The sequence below is a fragment of the Montipora foliosa genome, chromosome 9 (genome assembly GCF_036669935.1).
Source record: "Montipora foliosa isolate CH-2021 chromosome 9, ASM3666993v2, whole genome shotgun sequence".
Lineage (NCBI taxonomy): Eukaryota > Metazoa > Cnidaria > Anthozoa > Scleractinia > Acroporidae > Montipora > Montipora foliosa.
In genome coordinates, this window is record NC_090877.1 from 48,557,724 (window position 1) to 48,577,041 (window position 19,318).

At 40.0% G+C, this 19,318-nt stretch overlaps 1 protein-coding gene across 1 annotated transcript; it reads left to right on the forward strand.

Moving 5' to 3' along the window:
* The first annotated feature begins 1,811 nt into the window (after positions 1 to 1,811).
* On the forward strand, positions 1,812 to 13,991 carry LOC137971912 (gelsolin-like protein 2). Its single transcript, XM_068818651.1, has 17 exons — positions 1,812 to 1,902; positions 2,864 to 2,946; positions 3,081 to 3,170; positions 4,071 to 4,160; positions 4,709 to 4,810; positions 5,207 to 5,304; positions 5,833 to 5,929; positions 6,540 to 6,635; positions 6,985 to 7,053; positions 7,290 to 7,323; positions 8,133 to 8,182; positions 9,116 to 9,150; positions 11,252 to 11,352; positions 12,235 to 12,326; positions 12,895 to 13,015; positions 13,204 to 13,242; positions 13,811 to 13,991. The coding sequence occupies exons 1-17, from the start codon at positions 1,812 to 1,814 to the stop codon at positions 13,873 to 13,875; spliced, it is 1,353 nt and encodes a 450-aa protein (XP_068674752.1). The 3' UTR covers positions 13,876 to 13,991.
* Positions 13,992 to 19,318: the final 5,327 nt, after the last annotated feature.

Sequence of the window (19,318 nt, forward strand, 5' to 3'; positions counted from 1 at the left end):
TTCTACCGGTTGAAAATTCGTCCATTTAGGGGTTCCGTTCACACGGATCCACGCTAAACGTACGAAAATTTAGACGCCTCGCCGTTCAAAAATTTGACCGCCAAAATCGAGGACGAATTTTCAGCCGGTACGGTCGAAAATTTAACCGGCGCGCTGTGAACACCTTGACCGTCTAAATTTTTGCACGGCAAAGGCGTGGTTGCATGAATGCGTGGTAACTCAGCTACTATTGTTAGCCTTTCTCTTTCTTGACGCCATTTTGGATTTCGCTAAGTAGCGCTCTGCGCATGAACAGATGGTAAAACCACTGACAAAGGTTAAACTTTAGTCCGATTCGTCACTTCCATGTGAACAGAGCAAAAATTATTGCACGGTTCCGTGCGAACAAAATGTACGGTCAAATTTTCAACCGGTAGAAAATTCGTCCGGTACCGTGTGAACGTAGCCTTAGAAGGCGTGGTCACATCCACTCAGCGAACCAGTATTCAGTGTTTTAATTCCCTGCGTTTCATAGTTAATGCATGGAGATGGTTATAAAACTCGGCAAGTCTTTTTGTTTCATGTTTTTGTCCGTATTTTTGGCCTTGACGGTGCACAAACACACCTTCCTTCGAGAAGATAACCAATCAATTCTTTCGATTAAATTATGCGCAACTAATTTGCGAACCCGTGCGAAGCAAAAACAAAAGATTGTGCACTGTCACTGTCAATTCAACATCGATTGCGACAACATTGTTCTCGCTTTTTAAAGCTTTAAGGTTTCATAACCAGTCCTTCGATTAGCTACGGTTTCATTGATAGTCTGTTTTCTTCAATTTTATTAGAAGTACTTGAAACGCTGAATATGCGACGGAAATGTAATGCAGCCCGGTAATTTCTTCCAAAATCATGGTTGTGCTTGGCGAGAAACAACTTCAAAGGGACCAAGGCCGACTTATTCCTATGCACTTTTTAACGAGATTTACTCCTGATGGCAAACTAATACAAAGCAAACAAAGATCTCCTCAAACTGAAAAAAAAAATAAAAAAGATAACCAGTTTCAAATTCGTTTATATCGTAACATTCCGTTCCTTTCGTAAATAAAGAAAGACTTACAAAATCTTACGTAAGAAACAGGAAGTCTATACTAAGGTAAGAAAATATCATAAGCCTTAATGATTACATTGATTATACCCGTGATTATAGGTCTTCAGCACATCGGAACAGACAGGCAAGCTAATAGGCCATTTTACAGTTGTTTGCTCTGCGACCTAGCCTATGAATGGCTGCGAGGCTGCCGGTGACCTTGCATTGATACAGTCCCGACTGCTTTTATCATGCAAATTGTGTTGTTGTAATTCTAATTAGTCCGTATTAACATTATAAAAGCATGGAGGTTTGTATCAAAACAGGGTCACCGGCAGCCTCGCTTCCATTCGTAGGCCAGGTAACTTAGCTACAACTGTAAAATGGTCTATTTGCAAGAAAATCGTCGAAAATTTTGAGGCGAGCTTCATTGTTTGCTGACAAGTCAATGAATAGAGTATTTTCTATTTCAATTTACGTCGTGACGAACATATATTATTGCGGGAATGAGAAACAAAAAGGGAGATTACCATGTCAAAAAGGCGAATTTTTTTCTTTCGTCTCAGAAATTGATGGCTGCTGGTTACGAATGCCCGTCAAAAGTCGAAAAAAATGAATAACAGTAACATCTGAAAGTTATTTGCATTTCAATGTGCAAACTTTGAATTGCAGAATGTACTAAGTAATGCTCAAGGCCTGATACAAAACAACCAAATTTCCATAGTTTTATATTATAAGCCTCCATATGTGTAGTCCGGTGGATCCGATGCATGAATCACCACGGTGTCCCATGGAGACAGGCATACGTTTCCATGGAATTAGAGAAGCACAGCTCTGTAAGTTAATCTTAAATGTCGGCTTAAATTTCATCTCCTCTTGTCTAGCGCGTGGGATATCAAACTTTTTTTTCGAAGTTATAAGGTACTGAGGCTTTACCAGAAACTTTACACAGCTTAAGGTGAAGCAAGTCGGCAATGATTAAAAATTGATAAACTTGAAACGAAAGCATACAGCTGTTTCGAAAAATACTGTCCAAAAGAAGCGTAAGAGCGTTCGCGTTAATGCCGAAAGGTAGTGTGGGAGATATTCAATAAAATAAATTCAACTTATATAGTGAAGATCAACGATGGCGAGCTCTTTGGATGAAAGAGTTCTTTGGATATGGCGTTGATGAAGTGGCAGTACGCACAGGCTTATGTTGAAGCTCTCTCTCGCTATCAGGCCACCAAAACACGTCCAAAAACAAAAGGGTTCATTAGCCAAAACGATGGCTCTGCACGTGCGTCACGATTTGTGGTACATTTCTCCGACTTTCTCTGCAAAACATGACATAAAATAAGTAAGGCAAAAGTCGTCAGAATCATGCTTTGTCTGTGAATCCTAGCCCTTCGTTACTAATTCATGGCCTGGATCATTTGACTGAATTTTAAAACTCACGCATTTCTGAATGTCAGTAACATAGCATGAGCATGTATTTCTAGAGCATTGCCGTCATGTTTTCGCTGATTCAAACTGATAGTTTACCATCATGCCTTTCGGCATTGTCGCGTACGCTTTTATGCTCCTTTCAGACAACCTTTCTCGAAACAGCTGTATACTGAAAGGTATCCACACGACAGAAGTAAACTTCATAACTATTTTAGGATTGGATTAGCTGACCAATTAGATTTCAGATATCCACGAATGATTTTCTGCCATAGTTATCTTGACCGCGTTGTTGTGAAGAAAGTTGTTCTTTGTTGACAATACAGAATATACGACCTCTTTCCCTGACGTTTAAAATTCCTTAAATTGCAGTCATGAGTGGTCTGGTAAAGGCGAAAGTTTACAATTTGAGAGATTCAAATGTAGAAAAGCTTGGGTCCAACGAAGACAGAGCGGTAAGCTGTTGTTTAATTTAATTCAAGAATATGAAAAAGTGAGATGGACTATGTTTTTTGAAAAAATCCTGGAAGAAAACTGATTTTCAAGGTTTTCAAGACGTTTCGAATCATCTTTTAAATGGTCACTTCAGCTCAAGAAGAGTTCAGCCCAACACGAGCCAGCTTGGAGAGGGATGGAAGATAATGTAGGATTAAGAGTATGGAGGATCGAAAAGTTAGAGGTTGGTAGCTTTGTTTGGATAATTTTTTAACATCTGCTAAAGAAGCATAAATTTAGTAACATTCAATGTCTTAAAACTGATTGGTTTGCAGACTGTTAACATAGTTTCATTTAACATTTATGCAAACAACGGCATTATTTGAACACCTTGAAACTAATCTACCTGACAATGCCAACCAAGAAAACTGACAAAAAGAAAGACAGTATCGTAAAATTAGTTTCGTATGGTTTTTTTTAGGAATTTCTCGAAAGCTAGAAAGATGGATTCCTTAAATTTAGATCCATGCTGGTAAAATAAAATGTGTTTAGCTTTAAAATCTTTCTATGCTTGACTATGGGCGCATAGAAAGTCATCTTCAAATTTGTTTTGCTGAGTTAATCATGGAGCAGTTTTACCAGTTTATTAATATTAATATTCAGTCAGTCGGACACAATAATATTATTAATATTCAGTCAGTCGGACTCAATGTCCTGTATTTTCCTTAAAAGGACTAAGATTTCCAGCGCTCTCTAAAGTTCAAACAGAGTATCCGTCATCTTGATTTCATCTAAAATCCTCCGATCAATAAAATTTGATGTGAAAAAATTGAGCAAGAGCTAAGAATGAGCCAGGATATAGGAATCAGCTGTCTTTGGTGCCATAGGAGATTGTACTTAATAGTCTCAACAGTGTCCAATCCTACTCTGTCAATTTTACGTCATTCTGGAGCTAGTGAGAAGAAAGGCACACGAGTGCCTTTCAAAATGCTGGCTTGACGTTCGTGAAGCCGTAGTCATCGTTTTTGTGTTTCAGTGTTTCGTGAATCCACAAAGAAGGATCAACTCCTTGTATAAATAAAGTTGATGATTATGATGATGATGACTTCTAGACGCTCTTTCTATCCTTTTTTGGTTAATGAAGGTGAAAGATTGGCCAAAGGAAAAGTACGGAAGGTTCTACAGTGGTGACTCCTACATAGTTTTGTACAGTGAAAAGCTTGAAGGTTCAAAGGTGTGCACTTTTTTTTTGCACAATTATCTTAGCTAGTAAATTACTTTACTAATTTTTGTCGCTTGCATGTTCAAATACATAGAAGTACCTACCCGATACTCCTGAGAATAAGTGACTAGAAGGTGCATACGTAGGGACATTTTTAACCGTGCCATCGATAGACTGAATTGACTAGAAATTGGACAGACTACTGTGCGGGAAGTCGGGGGTTTCGGCGTCTATGTCGCCGAAATTACATCTACAAGACAATGGTAAGAATTTCCTGTCTTTTAGCTTGGATGAGGACGGCAAACCGTCCATCCCATCCAACAACCTCTAGTCGTAAACTGCGGGAAGTTGAAAAACAAAAACCCACATACTATTTAAAAATAGTATGGCACTGAGGCTGGTATTGTGAAGGGCACGCATGATAAATTGGCGCTTTGCCTTGACGTGTTTATTCTTTGATCTCTCTCTCTCCTTGTCAATTTTGCTGTCTTTTTACAAGAAAATACCCGCCCATTTTATGAAAAGTTGAATATTTCGGTCAGTTATATTATCTCTTGTAGAAGCCGGATAGATCACACCATGTGCATTTTTGGATCGGACAGAATTCTACTGAGGACGAATATGGAACAGCTGCTTACAAGACTGTTGAACTGGATACATACGTAAGAAAAGGGGGGAAATGTTAGCATTGTGTTGATATGGTGCATATGAGTTTGCAGACTGCAGACGCCATCTCAACCGGAATTGGGGTTGATCGTGTTAAAATTTGCCGGCAAGGAGAAAAGTAAATGTGTTTTTAGTTGGTAGTTCGTACAATCATATGTACCTTCACATCATATACCCTTTGTTTGCATTACGTTTTCCCAATTTTTAGATACTGTAACGCCCTATCTTTTCTTCGGTTATCGGTTACCTTTTCCACTTTGAACAATTTGTTTTCCGGGTATATGGTCAACCCGTCCATTTTCTCCGGACTTGGGAGACAAACATGAATATGAAAAATGGACACGGAGGAAACTGTTTGTTTGTTGCTTGGTTGTTTTTTTTTTATTTTTTAGCTGGACGACGCAGCCATTCAGCACCGTGAGTGTCAAGAAGATGAATCAGTTGAATTCAAGGATTATTTTGGTGGCAACATTATCATTGATGACGGCGGGTCAGTCTGATATCACAGTTTGTGTCGATTGAATAAAAAGGCCATTTAATACTACCAATCGGATAAATAAATTAGTTTTCATTACGTTTTCCGATTTACATGTCCTGTGAATAGCCGCTGTCCACTTTTTTGAACATCCAGGGGCAAATCTGAGAAAACGATAATTGCCAAAGTTCTCGCGCCATATTTTCAACCAATCAGAAGTGAAACCAAAACCAATCGTGGCTCGCGCGTGCACATTTTCCCGCGCTTTGTGTCGGCTACGTGTGATTACTTCGAGTTTTGATTGGTCTACTGGATTGTCTCCGTCCTCAGTTTTTGATTGGCCAAAGTAATAACTCATGCACCAAAGTTTGGTTTTGCTTTTACGACACTCATTTGAATACCGCTCTATTGTCCTCTACTGATAGGATCTTGATTAGAAGAAAAACAATGATTACAACAATTAAAATAGAAAAAATTGTTAGTATGGTCTCAGCACTCGTTGTAAAGCTTACTAATTATATTTTCCTATCCACTTGACAACAGTATTGACTCTGGATTTAAACATGTGGACGTTGGAGCTCCTTTGAATTTGAAGGATGCTCTTGTTCATTTCAAGAAAGTCAAGATTGATAGCAAAGGGGTAGGAACAGTAATTTATCAACTTGTCTGTACATTAACTGCATATTTCATGTGTCTTCTCCTTTGAGGGATATTTTAGGGCACCATACAAAGCCATGTACAAGTAAATGACTTATTTGGGTGGGAGACCCGGTTAATAAAGGTGCGGAAGTACATCTAAGGGGACATTTTGTAGGAACAAAAAGGAGAAGAAGCGTTTTACAGCAAATGCTCCAATTTTTAAGATGGACAAGACGCCCGATGGACAAATCTTTACATGGATTTTCCCAGTATTATTTGTTTTCACTCTCTGATCTATTCAGCTAAAAAAAAATAAACACTACAACCCAAGAGTGATTAATATAATGCACTTCCCGCGGCAGGCACGGATTGCCGAGTTGTCATAGTGTCACCTGATAGATGTGGTATGCATAGCAATACGTTGAGTCAGCTACTTCAGAAAAAAATACCGCCTCTCAATCCGCCAAATAAAACCCATTGAATCTCAAATATGAACAACTGGCGAAGAAATGCTCCTAGCAGATTATTTCTCTTCGTCAAGTCGTGTTAGAATGAGTGATTTATCACGCAGAACAGTCTGTGTAACGTGCAATTTGTTTTGAATAATCCAGACTGAGGAGTATCGAGAGGTTAAGATGCCCCTAACCAAGGCAAATCTAAAATTCAGTGGACATGTGATTGTTTCCAGCGGAAAATGCATAATGCAGGTAAGTCTTTTATGAAAATATCCAAACTTAATGTTGATAGGTCTGAACCATTTTTCGGCGGAATATAAAAGGCTAGCTAGCTGTCATATCTTCTTGAATTTGTTCCATTCCATTGCTGAAACTTCGCTGCATGATCGGAAATGGTATTTGAACGGTTTTGCAGCACAACAAACAGCTCGCTCCCGGAACCATCACAGCTGCTCGGCTTCGGCTCCAAAGGCACGAGGGCAGGCGAAGGCTATGCAGTGACTGAATTGGAAATATGTAGCTTTTGTATAGGAAGAAAAATACGATAAAACAATTACACTGTTATAAGAACGTGCTTATCTGGTCTGTCTTTTTCTTTTAGATTAAGCCGGAAAGACAGGCTGCCATCGACAGCTTCAGCCCATTCATTGATTATTGGAACAAATTAAAGGTAATTTAATTATCTTGCCCTTATTAAGGTCAGTATAAAGAAACCTTTTTGGGGCCTTTTTTGAGTGTCGCAATTCCCTGTGTGTCTCCACAACTTTCGAGAACTTCAGGAAAAGCTTGGAAGAGATTAATTAAACAGAAAAGCCCTCATGTTCAGTGATAACCGACCATGTCCGCTTAACCTTTTTCTACCGCATGCCCTAACGAATTTTTCTTTTTCTTCTTCTTCTTGAGCAGAATTCAAAGCCCAAGGCTGAGTTCAAAATTTATGGTAGGTCTATGTGAATTTCAGGTGGTTCTAAAGAACAACATCCTAAGGGTTTCATTTTACGCTCGGTCCACTTCAATACAAATGGGATATGATTAACGTAACATACGCCATGGACATAGCTTACAAATCGAATTTTCCTATTCTGAGTTATGGGTTGTTTACAATTTACAAGCAAAAAGAGGCTGGTGGTTTCCGGTTGGTTTTAATGGTAAGAAAATTCCTGATGGGATCAAAGAATTCCTTTTGTAAAATTCTCTAACCGGAGACCTTGGGAGGTAGATAAACGGGGGATTGGTATGAGCAGCAAAGGTAACATGGAACATCGCCCTTCAGAAATTGTGGTTGAAATTTTGGACCACCTTTTAGCTAGACTTGTCGAATTTTCTTTGGGCGAATAAAAGTAGACTGATCACTCCCTCTCCAATAGCAATTTTCGGAAACTTTTGGTACATTGTTAACAACTACCATTTTCTCAGGACATCTATATTTTAGACGGCTTCTTTCGCAAGTTAATATCAGCTCCGATTTGGCAACATGTGTATACAGTAGCTTTAATTTTTCGCGGAAAATGGCAATATCACTAGATCAGAGAAAATAAAGCAGGGATATGCGAGAATCACAGCAGAATAAATGGTTTGCAACCAATCTCGACGGAGACACTGATAACAATGATGTAACGTTCAATTGCTCGTGGAGGAACAAAAGGAGCTAATGAAAGATCTTTTGTTTTCGTGAAATCGTAAGGGAAAACTGATCAGGTTATGATAACACTTTCCTTTATATCTCTTACCCGTTTCGTTCTTTTAAAGAGTCTCTGGAGGAGTTAAAAAATGACAAAGACATGAACAAACTCTACCAGGTAACAAACTGTTTTGTCACCCAGTAACACGATCATTATTGCTAAGGATAATTAAGAAAATACAACTATCATACCGGCCTACTCAACTTTCAGTTATCATGTAGCCGAATGAAAAGTAACAAAGCGTTTTCAACGGCGGTTCTTTGAAATGGCTAGTTCGAAGCCAAGGCTTATCATTAATAAGTCATTGCAAGAGGTTGTGATTGGCAATTCTTGGTGTGCACTCACGTGATTAGACGACCATGTTCGTGTACAAAACAAAAACAAAATGTCGCTCGCGTTTTGCATAATAATAGAGCCAAATTCCCAAAGGGATTCTTCGCTGTTGTTCAGTACACCAACATGGCTGCCAATGACGATAGATCGACGACTGTAAGATTGTGAGAGATATAACCCAAATGACTCATTGGGTATGTCTGGCGGGAAATATCTTGTCATTCTGCTCCAGGGCCCGAAGTGAGAAAACTTCGTTTGGCGTCACCGTTTGTCATAATCTAAAGTGAACTGGGGATTGGGAACGAAGTTGGTGTTGTCTGCAAACGTCGATATCATGCACACATGTTCAGTCAAGCTCGGCGGATTTTTGATATGTTTAACAGAAAATGCGTATGGTTCAAGGCAAATGAATGTAGGCGAAACATAGTCTATGTTTGTTTACATGTGATAGTGTTTATTATTAGTTACTTTCATGGAGGTTAGCATAAGCATGGTTTGCATGATTTTCATGTAGGTTAGCATTAGGTTAGTTCTTGCCCAAGATTTACCTAAGAAAATAGGTTTGTATCATTTCTGCTTATTAAATACAAGGCCACTGAGCAAAGAAAGCTATAAAATGATGCAGTGGAATTGACAGTCATATAAAAGACAAGCACCCGAGTTATTGTATTTCTCCCTCAAATTTTAACACATGTGTTTTCATTGTTTTGCGGACAGAACGCGCCAGATGATGAAGCAATCCAACTGGTCAGGTGATGTCTGCTCAGCCATTGCTTATCAAACCAAAGCTCAATAAGAATCCATCACTTGTACCAGAAACCTATAAGGGTTGAAACGTGTAACGGCCCTTGTGTGCTGGGAAACAAGCTTCCGAATATTCAATTTGCTAAGTACCATATTTGGAACAACAAGAGCAAGGGGTTTCCAAATATGGTACTTAGCACTGAAACATTCAACCAATCAGTTCGCACTGAATATTCGAAAGCTGTGAACGCGGGTTACACGTTTCAACCCTTATGGGTTTCTGCTTGTACTTATCGACGTGTCACTACACACCAGGTTTTAAGGTGTAATTACTTCATAGGTGGTTTGCAACTAATTTCTAGAGATACAGATAAAAATGCTGCAATGTACAATTGCTGGTGGACGAACAAAAGGAGCAAATATGAGATCGTTTGGTTTCGTCCACCAACATGGCGGCGATGACGTCACGTGAAAACCGCCAATAAGACCTCCCCTTGTATATTTACAACATTTTTTCAATCCATCTTGGTGTGCATTTAAATCCCAATTGTTGAAGTTCCATTCGCTCGAGTTTGAATATTCTCGAGTTCCTTTAGTATTGTAGGGAGTGCCCACGGAATCGGTCAGTACAGAACGCAGACCGCGAACTGGGTATAAAACACGGACTGAATATAAAACGAGGACGGCGGAATAGGTATGACACAAGGACTGAGTATCAAAAAACGGAGTATATAACAAAACTAGGATTGTTCTGGCCCAGATAAAGATTTTAAAAAGGCCTTGAGTCCTCTTATTCGGTGTCAAAATATTGTCACGTACATGCACAGAAATGCTCAGTTACAAAATCGACCAGCTAGCGAAAGTAAGAATAGAGATTTTATCTCAAAATTGTACTTTACTCCGGGAGTTTAACACTAGGGGGAGTGGAAAAATTGTTATGGGGAAGAACGGAAACACTTTAGGCATGTACTTCAACTCTACGTATATTTCTATCTTTTATATTAAAGTCTTCTGACTGTTGTTGTTCGTAGTTTGAGCCAGGATGGCCGGATGGATTCAAAACACCCGAAGGCTGTTTTGGATCGTCACGCAATCTTTACTTCCAAAGTCTGTATAAGCGGCTAGGCCAAAGATGAAGTCGGTAGTGTGTACGCGTAAATCAGGACATGGACTATAAAAGTTGTTCTTTTGGTCAAGTGCTGTTTACAGACGGACCCGTGCAACACTGACGTGAACAATCGCAACAAAACATTGATTTTGCGAATGGGTAAATAGACCTCTGTAACAATGGCATCTCCCACTGAAGTCCTTCAAATTTCTCAGTTTCTAAACATAAACCTGGTGACCCGAGAAGAATTCCATAAATTACTTTCTTGTCTTACCTCAGATAAATACAAGTAAAAGCGTTTTTTGCAATTTCAACTAAAACCTTGAGCTATTGATCGTCGTTTTGAGCAGCCTAAAAAAACCCGCGTCTTATACCATCACAATTTAATGCTATTGTTCAATCCTTGTCGTCAGCCTGTCGCCATTTCGTTGCTCTGTGCCTTTTTCACAGTGTTTTGTACTCAATAGGCGTTTTGTGCCTAGTTCGCAGCCTTCAGTCCGCATTTTATACTCAGTCCATATTTTATACGTGGTCCGCAGTCCGGGTCGGCAGTCCGTGTTTTATAATGACCGCCACGGAATGAAGCGTTTCTGCTCTTGGTGCTGACCAAAAGAAAAGCGGACTCTGAGGACCAGACTGAGGAATCACTTAATGAATTTAAAGCCATTATCACATGCATGTAGAATTTATATTGTATATGTTATATTTTAGTTACTTATTTATTCATTTATGTATTTTACTTTATCATTTTGGGACTTCTAGTATAGTCTTTTCTGTTTTAGAATTATACTGATTAAAGATTAAAGATAAAATTAAATAACATGCAGAATCGTTCCACTCACTTAATAAACATGCAAAAAGAAAAGAAAGAGAGAAATAAAAACAGTGACATGGCTAGAAGAGTGTCCAGAGCTGGAGTCCCGCTCTGAGCTCAAGTCCAGGACTGTTTCAAAGCCTCGGATGTGCTGCCTTTCTCCATTATAAACAATCGTATTTTGCAGATTGAGCTTAGATAAGGGCAAATCTGATGATCCTTTCACAAAAGTGCCGCGCAAGGAAGACGCGAGCCCTCACACTCCTTTACAGGACATGTCTGAAGATGGTATGTTGTTTTGTATGGCTCCTTTCTTAAAATACACACGCATTGCAGGCCTATGCATGTTTTTAAGCCCCCAGGAGCCCCCTCCGCAAAATACCGCGAAATTCAACAATTAGATTAAGCCTTGCATTCGATATCTTTGGAAATCAGGCCCCCCTTTGAAATTGGCACTTGGCGTCTGTGCATCAGCATGGTTCTGTAGCCAAAGAGCCATCTCATATCGAACCAGCGCGAATGGAATAATTGTTTCATTAAATTTTTATTAAAATTCTGGAAGCTTGGACACTTGAATAAAGCCAAATTTTCAGCTTGACAACACTTGACGCAATCAGTTTCCATATTACCGGTAGGTCATACGGTATATGAGTTGATAACCAAGAATGAGTGAACCAGAAAGCTAGAAACGCGATAGCTAAGGTTGAATATTAAATAAAACCATGGACTTATCCTGTACCCAAATACCCTCCCGCCAGTTCGGAAGGGCCTACATAGACTTCCCGTGAGTGAATCCTGGGTTTTACTCGTGAGTCTGCGGCTCAGCTAAATTCACTCTGTTTTTGTCGTTTTCAGTTTTTTTTTTTCCGGATTTCTTTAAAGCCTTAACAGACGGTCAAGAAGATGCCATCGTGTTTACAAATAAAGTCTGCGGCAGTTGTCCTATATTTTCTTACCGCAGCGCTCAAATTTGAGTGTTCTTATAATAGAGTCCTTGCCAAACCTTGAAAAGTAGTATCATTCTTATTAAGTTCTTCATGGCGTCAGCGACTCTGAAATATAAATTTAGGTAAACCGAGTCATGGATTTCCGCTAGTCATTTGAGGATAAGAAAATCCGACGCAAATGATAGATAGATAAACGTCTGCCTCTTTTACTTATATATTGCAGTGTTTATAATGGAGACTCTACAGGGTTTGTTAGTATTCATTGGTTCGAGGGCCAGCTCCCAAGAAAAGCAAAGGGCCATCAAATATGTTGACGTAAGTTGAATGTCAGGTAAAATCAAAGAGAGCTTGAATAGCTATATTGGAGATTCGACTTCTTTTGGTCAAGTGAGTGGACTGAAATGGCGAGGAACATTTCAACGAATACAATGCTAATTTATTTAGCCTTCGATTGCCACACCCAACAAAAGCTGATTTCCAAGTCGGGCCTAAGTAAACATATTTGCAGTAAGTATTTTAGAAAAACTGTAGTCCAACGCAGCAGGAACCAAGGACGGATGCAAGTTTTTGTTGGAAGACTGACAGTGCTCAGTAGTGCATTGTATCCATCGTACTTTTAACTACGCTTGAAAAACGCAGGTTTTGACAGTCCAAATGCTAGATCAGTTTCAAGCCCTCTGAGATTATAGGTTCATAATAATTATGCTTTTGTCGTCGAGGTAATCCTTACAAAATGTGTGAACGGCAACTCACAAGAACCAGAGAACTCTGCACCGTGAAAAGCTAAGCAACCGGATAGAACAGGTTAAAAGAAATACACTGTGCTGTCAGCAAAAACTAGGAGCTGTGTCATTCACGATTTTAAAATGTTTTTTTTTGGTAGAAATATGGCGGTCGGAATTGCTCTTGCAGTATCAGAAGGGAATGCCAGGGTTCTATAACAGGATCGTGGAAAAAGTTCTTTCTGGCTTTGAATAATTTTCATGTCAAGATGCCGGACGAAGGTAACAAATTTCCTGGCACACGGACTAGCTATTGACTTAATGAGTTAGTGAGTGAGTGAGTGAATTAGTGAGTGAGTGAGTGAGAGACTGGGTGAGTGAGTGAGTGAATGGGTGGGTGGGTGAGTATATGGATGAAAGAATCGGTAACTGACTGACTGATTGGTTCTTTGACTTTTCTTTGATCACAGGTCTTGAGTGTATTGCAAAAGAGCAAAAGGGATGCATGGGTAAGACCTTTTTTTGAGACGCACAATATTATATTTGTGAACCGAGTAGCAAGATTCCGAACCATGCGCGGGTATACAAGTACGCAAAATACTCGACAGAACTTCTGTGAGCAGCATCATTATTTATATAAAAAGCCACCTTATGTAGAGTTACGTTTTACAAACGCCCATCCTTTCACGGAAACACACCAGTTCAACAAAATGTTGACCTACTTCAAACTTATTGGCTTCATAGCTCAGTTCAGATGCCTATAAAAAACAATTGCTTGAATTGACCGGGTATGTGCAAGGATCTGTCCTCCCTTTCATGTGTAACCCACACTTCAAATAGATGCTTTTTTTTTCCAGATTTATATTTATTACGTAATTATGAGAAAGCCGACTGTAATCAGCGTCACTTCAAAAGTATACCATGACCGGCTGCCACTCATCTGGATAAAGTGGCTGAAGGAAGGAAGCATTGTTAACTGGAAATACTTTCGACCCAAAATCGGAAGTTACAGTAAAGCCAGTCACTGAAAATATACTTTACCACAAAACATTCAAAAGTAAGTGTTTCCTTTTCCAGGCGAGGAGTTAGCGGGAGCACAAAAGATGTTTGGACCATCACATGTAACTGATGTGATCAACTGACTGGAGCAGTCCTCCACAGACCGATTTACCTTGGATTTATTAAACATTAATCGCTGTTATTCCACCTTTTTTCTCATCTTTTTTCACGATAATAAAGTAACTTACAAGTAGAGACGGATTTCTACAGTTATTGTGCTTTATTCTCTTCAATTTTATGACAACATATGAGAGCACTTTTTTTCACTAATGTAACAGCTCTCGTAACTGCTATTGTTTGGTATTCTAAGCAGCTTCTATGGTTTTAAGTCTAAGTCGTTGTCTCAATTGTTTAGTTTTTGTTTTTCGCTGGGGTAGCGAGCGAATCGCATTATACGTTACGAGAGCTGCTGCATCACCCCTTTTCTTGCCCGTTATTGTCTTTCGGCTGAAATTTGTAACCGTGCACCCCAACTTCAAGCCCATGCCTAAGCGTTTCTTGCGTTGGCGAGATCGTCTCATGAGATGGATGCGACTAGTTGTTGGAGGACTTAACGTTTAATCATTTCTTGAGATTATTGTGCATACATTACATTTTGCATAAATATGCAATTCCAAAAGTCGTAATATGTGCCTTTTTCCTAGAATCCCTCGTTTCCTTCTCTGCAGACACAGGTTTCTTTGTTTGTTTGTTTGTTATTTGTTTGAGCAGGTTGAAGTTTTGGCAGCTATTCAGCTGATGTGGACTTGCTATAACCCACCCACCCACCCATATAATCACAGAGGACAGCCACAACACCGGGAACTTCATCCCCTACTCTTCTCGAATAGCGTGAGGGTTCGTTAACGTCCCACAGGGAACTAATGAACATGGAAGATATTTGTGAGATGGGGCCTACGGGTTTATAGTCCTTGAAAGTCTAACCATTTGCGGATGTAATAACAAAGGCTGCACTTTGTCCTCAGTTATTTTAAGACCCTGAGTGTTGGTCCGGCCAGAGTAGAACTCACGACCTCCCGCATGGCAGCCGAGTGCTCAACCAACTGAGCCACCGGTGCGCGGTGGAGTAGCTCATAGAATGCCTTTCATGGGATCTTCGCAACTCTAGATTATAGACCAACTTCGATATATTAGAATTCAACTTAAAACAATGAACATGATCTCGAGGCTCTGGGGAATAAAAATAAGGATTTGTATGAGTTTATTCCTCTGAGCCTTGAAACTGAATTTTAATATATCGAAATTGGTCTATTTGATTAAATCAGCTTAAATCGCTGCAAGCAGCTGCTTTAATTTTGTTCAGTATCAGCGACAATTGTTTCTTGTGCAAAAATCATTCTTGCTGACTGGTCGATTGTTTTCAGCAAATTCACAACCCGACATGCTCATTGAACCGTATACTCCTTTCTCTCTTTTTCTAAAAATGTGTTAACACTCTCGATGCGGGCACCTAAATCAAGTTACCCTTACTCGAATGGAAGCTAAATTCATTCACTAGAAAAAGAAACCGATTTGACATGTACTTTGAAATTGAGTCGATGTCTCCAATCCGGAGTTCGCTCTTGGATGGGTGGGGAGGGAAAAGGGCAACTCGTACCCAGATCTCCCAGAGAGAGATCTGGGTTCGAGATTACGGCAACATGTATTTTGAAGAGCTCCATGTATGAGAGACATTTCTGAGCAGCGGAGAAAAGCATGTTATGATTTCAAGATCATGGCCGTTACGAGGGCTTCTTAGGCAGTAACGAAAGGGAATGTCTCTTGAAGAATTCAAGAACGGGCATGAATTCTTCACCCTTTCCACGCGTTACTGCTTAAAGTCACGTTCACAAGTTCACGAAAAACAAAGCGAGTATTGCCATAAGAATTCACTGCCTAAATCCACAAACTTATCCATCTCAGTCAAGGGAGGGGTGGGGGGTAACCCTGCGATGGATTAGCTCGGGAAGTAATAATTCTCCCAGTTTCTTCATACCACCGAAACCGGCTCCGGCCGTATGGGCCTCCGTTGTATCACACTCGACTTTATCTTCACTTTTACCTACAAGTCTTGCATGAGAATTATTACATTATAATATGGAATTAAGAATGGTCGCTCGTGCAAGCCAAATCTTATTTAAGAGCTCGGCTAAAAATAGCTTGATCTATGAAAATGCCGTTGCATAGACATAGTATAGAATTGTAGACTATTGGTTCGGTCTAACTATTATAACAGCATAAAGTGTTAAAATAAGTTGGAGCCCTTGCCGTTCTAAGCGGTCGAGTAGATCTTACTTCAACCTGCCCGGCCGAACTTAATCAGTTCTCGACGATATCTGTTTTCCGATGCTGACTCTGGAATACTCGGAAAAATCCTAATGCCCCTTTGCAGCAGCCGAACCTACGACCTTCCGAACTTAATTCTTGTATTTCAGTTAGGCACGGCGACGCGACGCAAGCGCGACGTTAAATGACATTAAATTCTCCGAGGAGACAGGAAAGTAATTTTAAACCAAAAGTTTGGGCTGTAGCCCACGACGAGGGATGAAACTGCAAATGAGAATCCTGCCTTCATTCGACTACGCTATGTGATTGGCGGGTTTGGTTACGACGAAACAATCTCGCTTAGATGCTTTTGTTAAAATTCTTTAATGTACTCTTCAGAACAACAAGTTAATTAAAGGATTTATGTGGAACGAAAGCAAGGGAGGTTGAATTTCTGATCAATTCCTTTCTTTGCAACAGGGTTGATTCCAAAATTACTTTCATGGGTAGTTCGGTTAATACACTTTACACAATGAAAGTATTGAGATAATCGCGGAACTATTTCACCGGAGCGTTTCGTGGAAAACGTTTTCTTAGCATTGCCAGCGTTTTCGCTGTTCATGGTCCCTTTTGTCTCCCGTGAAAAACCGCCCGTTCAAAATTTTCCTTCCCTTGAAAGTGTCTTATTGTTCAAGTATTTTGTGATCGGTTCATCCCGTTAAACAAACTGTTTTTGGATGATTATAAAGCTGAGTCCAAACGCCCCCAGCGCTCTTACCACCAACGTCTTGAATCTTGAAATTTTCTGTTTCGTGTCCTGTCAGACGTCCGTTTCTCTTTCAAGCTTATCGAGTACACAGCGAGATCCACAAACATCCCCCAATCTGTTTAATTGGAGACAAGATAACGAGGGCCGTAAGCCGCAATTACTTGTGTCATAAAGAACACTCGTATTACCAGAATTTCTTAGATTATCCGCTGAGTCTTTTTCCGCTGTACTGTCTTCTCCCGAAAATTCCTTGTCTGTTTTAACGTCTTCTGTTTCCTCGTAAGGCATGAAAAACGAAACAAAGGAAAGAGTAAAAGTTCCAAGTGCTATGGCACCACCAGCCACGAAGAAGGCGTTTTTATATGAACAGATACTTTGAAAATGAAGGCTAAAAGAGAGAAAGAAATTAAAACATGGTAATCATCGGTGTAAACTGAGATGTCCAGGTTTATCGTCAGAGCTATAGCCTCCACTGGATAAATATAAATATTATTACAAAGTTGAGGGGTTGGGGAGTGCAAATCAAAGGATCATGGTCTCCAAATCTGTTGGCCTCTTCGGAAGCGCCCTTCTCGCACGAAACTCTCTCTCTTTCGCAAGCTTCTGATACCTGTATGAAGGCTTTATCGTTGTTAAGTACGTTGCAGTGCTATGTATGTGTCTCTTTCAACAAATTATCACAGAAAATACTCAAACTATCCAATGGGTGGAGGTGAATACTTGCAGCCGCCTCTAAGCGCGAGAATTTGTTTGCTTTCTGCTCAAATTTGGTTTTGTGGCTCATAAAGTAGCACAGGATAGTCTTACTTTAAAAAAAAACTAAGTAACTTAATATCACTATTAAAACGCGCAGGCATGCGGGGCTGCGCAGTGGTGAGGGCACTCGCCTTCCACCAATGTAGCCCGGGATCGATTCCCAGACTTGGCGTCATGTATGGCTTGAGTTTGTTGGTTCTCTACTCTGCTCCGAGAGGTCTTTCCTGGATACACCGGTTTTTTCCCGTTCCTCAGCAACCAACATTTGATTTTATCTGTTCTGATTTTAGTTGATTTGTAGTCTCCCCAATTCGTAGAGCACTAGTGCTCGCCTAAATAACCTTGAGACTTAAATAAAGTGACTATTGTATATATTCAAGTTATTATAATGAATTTACGTATATACTGAACAACATTTTAGCTTTTTACATGTAATTTGTTTGACCCCAAAAGCATTTTGCTTTGGTCCTCTTCGTGTATAAAGGATTAATATGATAGTGACGGTTAAATTTAGACAGTGAACTAAAGGCGATTTCAACAACCGATAGCAATCAGCTGATGAGTGGTATGCCACGATTCTTCGACCGTGCAATAATCTGTCTGACAAGCAACCTGGCTTCCAAAAAGTTTTCGTAACTCAATCGCGAAAATTAATCGGTGTGGAATACGATGGCGTTCAGAACGGTTCGAACCCTGCTTGGGGCTCACTTTTTCAATTGTCCTTTCGCGCCTTTGTGACTGTTCTAGTAGAACTTTATTACTGTCCATTCTTATGAAGAACGAAATGACATTAGGGAAGGTCTACCCACCTGCCAGCGGTGGTCCAAATATTATAGAAATGGAATTAACCCCATACAAGCTCTCTAAAGCTGACGGCAGCTTTTCCGGTCCAACGATGTCGCTTGTGGTGATAGCAATAAGCAGAACAAAGCACCCATCAAATGCACCAAAACTAAGAGCATATATTATGAGCCCTGTGTAAATCCAAAGCCAGCGGACATAACGTACAAGTAACGTACATCATTCATAAAGAGATATCTGAAAAAGACAAGAACTGGTAATGAATGTTTGTTCAATGTACGTCCTTAAGGTATTGCAGTCTCTACGAACAATGGCGCGTTAAAATCATTAAGCGGTTTACGTGAAGCTGGGATTAGGAAGTGTACCCATGAGTGGCGTAGAAAGGGTGAGTAGAAAACGGGCATGCTATATGATTAACGCAGGTAATTGGAACGATAAGGACGGGGGGGATACCGGTGAGGTTAGTGGAAAGCAAATGTATAACCACAGACGAGATGATGTGATGAATGCGGATGATGACGATTGATTATGATGTACGATCATGAATGGTGATGGTTGATGTAGGCCGTAAGACCTATGTAGATCTAAGAGGCTCCCACCCCTCTCGAAAAGCGGTATCCATTACTTCTGTAAATGATGAGTGGTGTTAGCTTCAGGACGCGTTGAAATGATAAGAAAAAAAGTATTATCCTTGTGAGAGAGACCGATTTAAGGATGCTCATTCTCTTGGGGCACACCCTCCCTAAATTTCCCGTTTCGTCAACACTCTCACAGATCGTTTTTTAAGTTAATTGTTTTGTTTCGCCACTGCTGCCACTCGACAAACGCACATTCAAGGCATCATAGCTCAGTTTGTAAGGTCAACTTGTTTCCATCCAAGAGTCCATCACCATGGACTCTTGGTTGCATCCATCCCAAAATGACAACGGAAAAAACATAGAGATAGTCAGAGATAA

Bases quoted from the DNA above. Each gene is read 5' to 3' on its own strand.
- LOC137971912 (XM_068818651.1), top strand. From the start codon at position 1,812: ATGTGTAGTCCGGTGGATCCGATGCATGAATCACCACGGTGTCCCATG. The intron at 4,161-4,708 runs GTGTGCACTTTT...TATCTCTTGTAG, and splicing joins AAAAGCTTGAAGGTTCAAAG to AAGCCGGATAGATCACACCA. The intron at 4,811-5,206 runs GTAAGAAAAGGG...TTTATTTTTTAG, and splicing joins CTGTTGAACTGGATACATAC to CTGGACGACGCAGCCATTCA.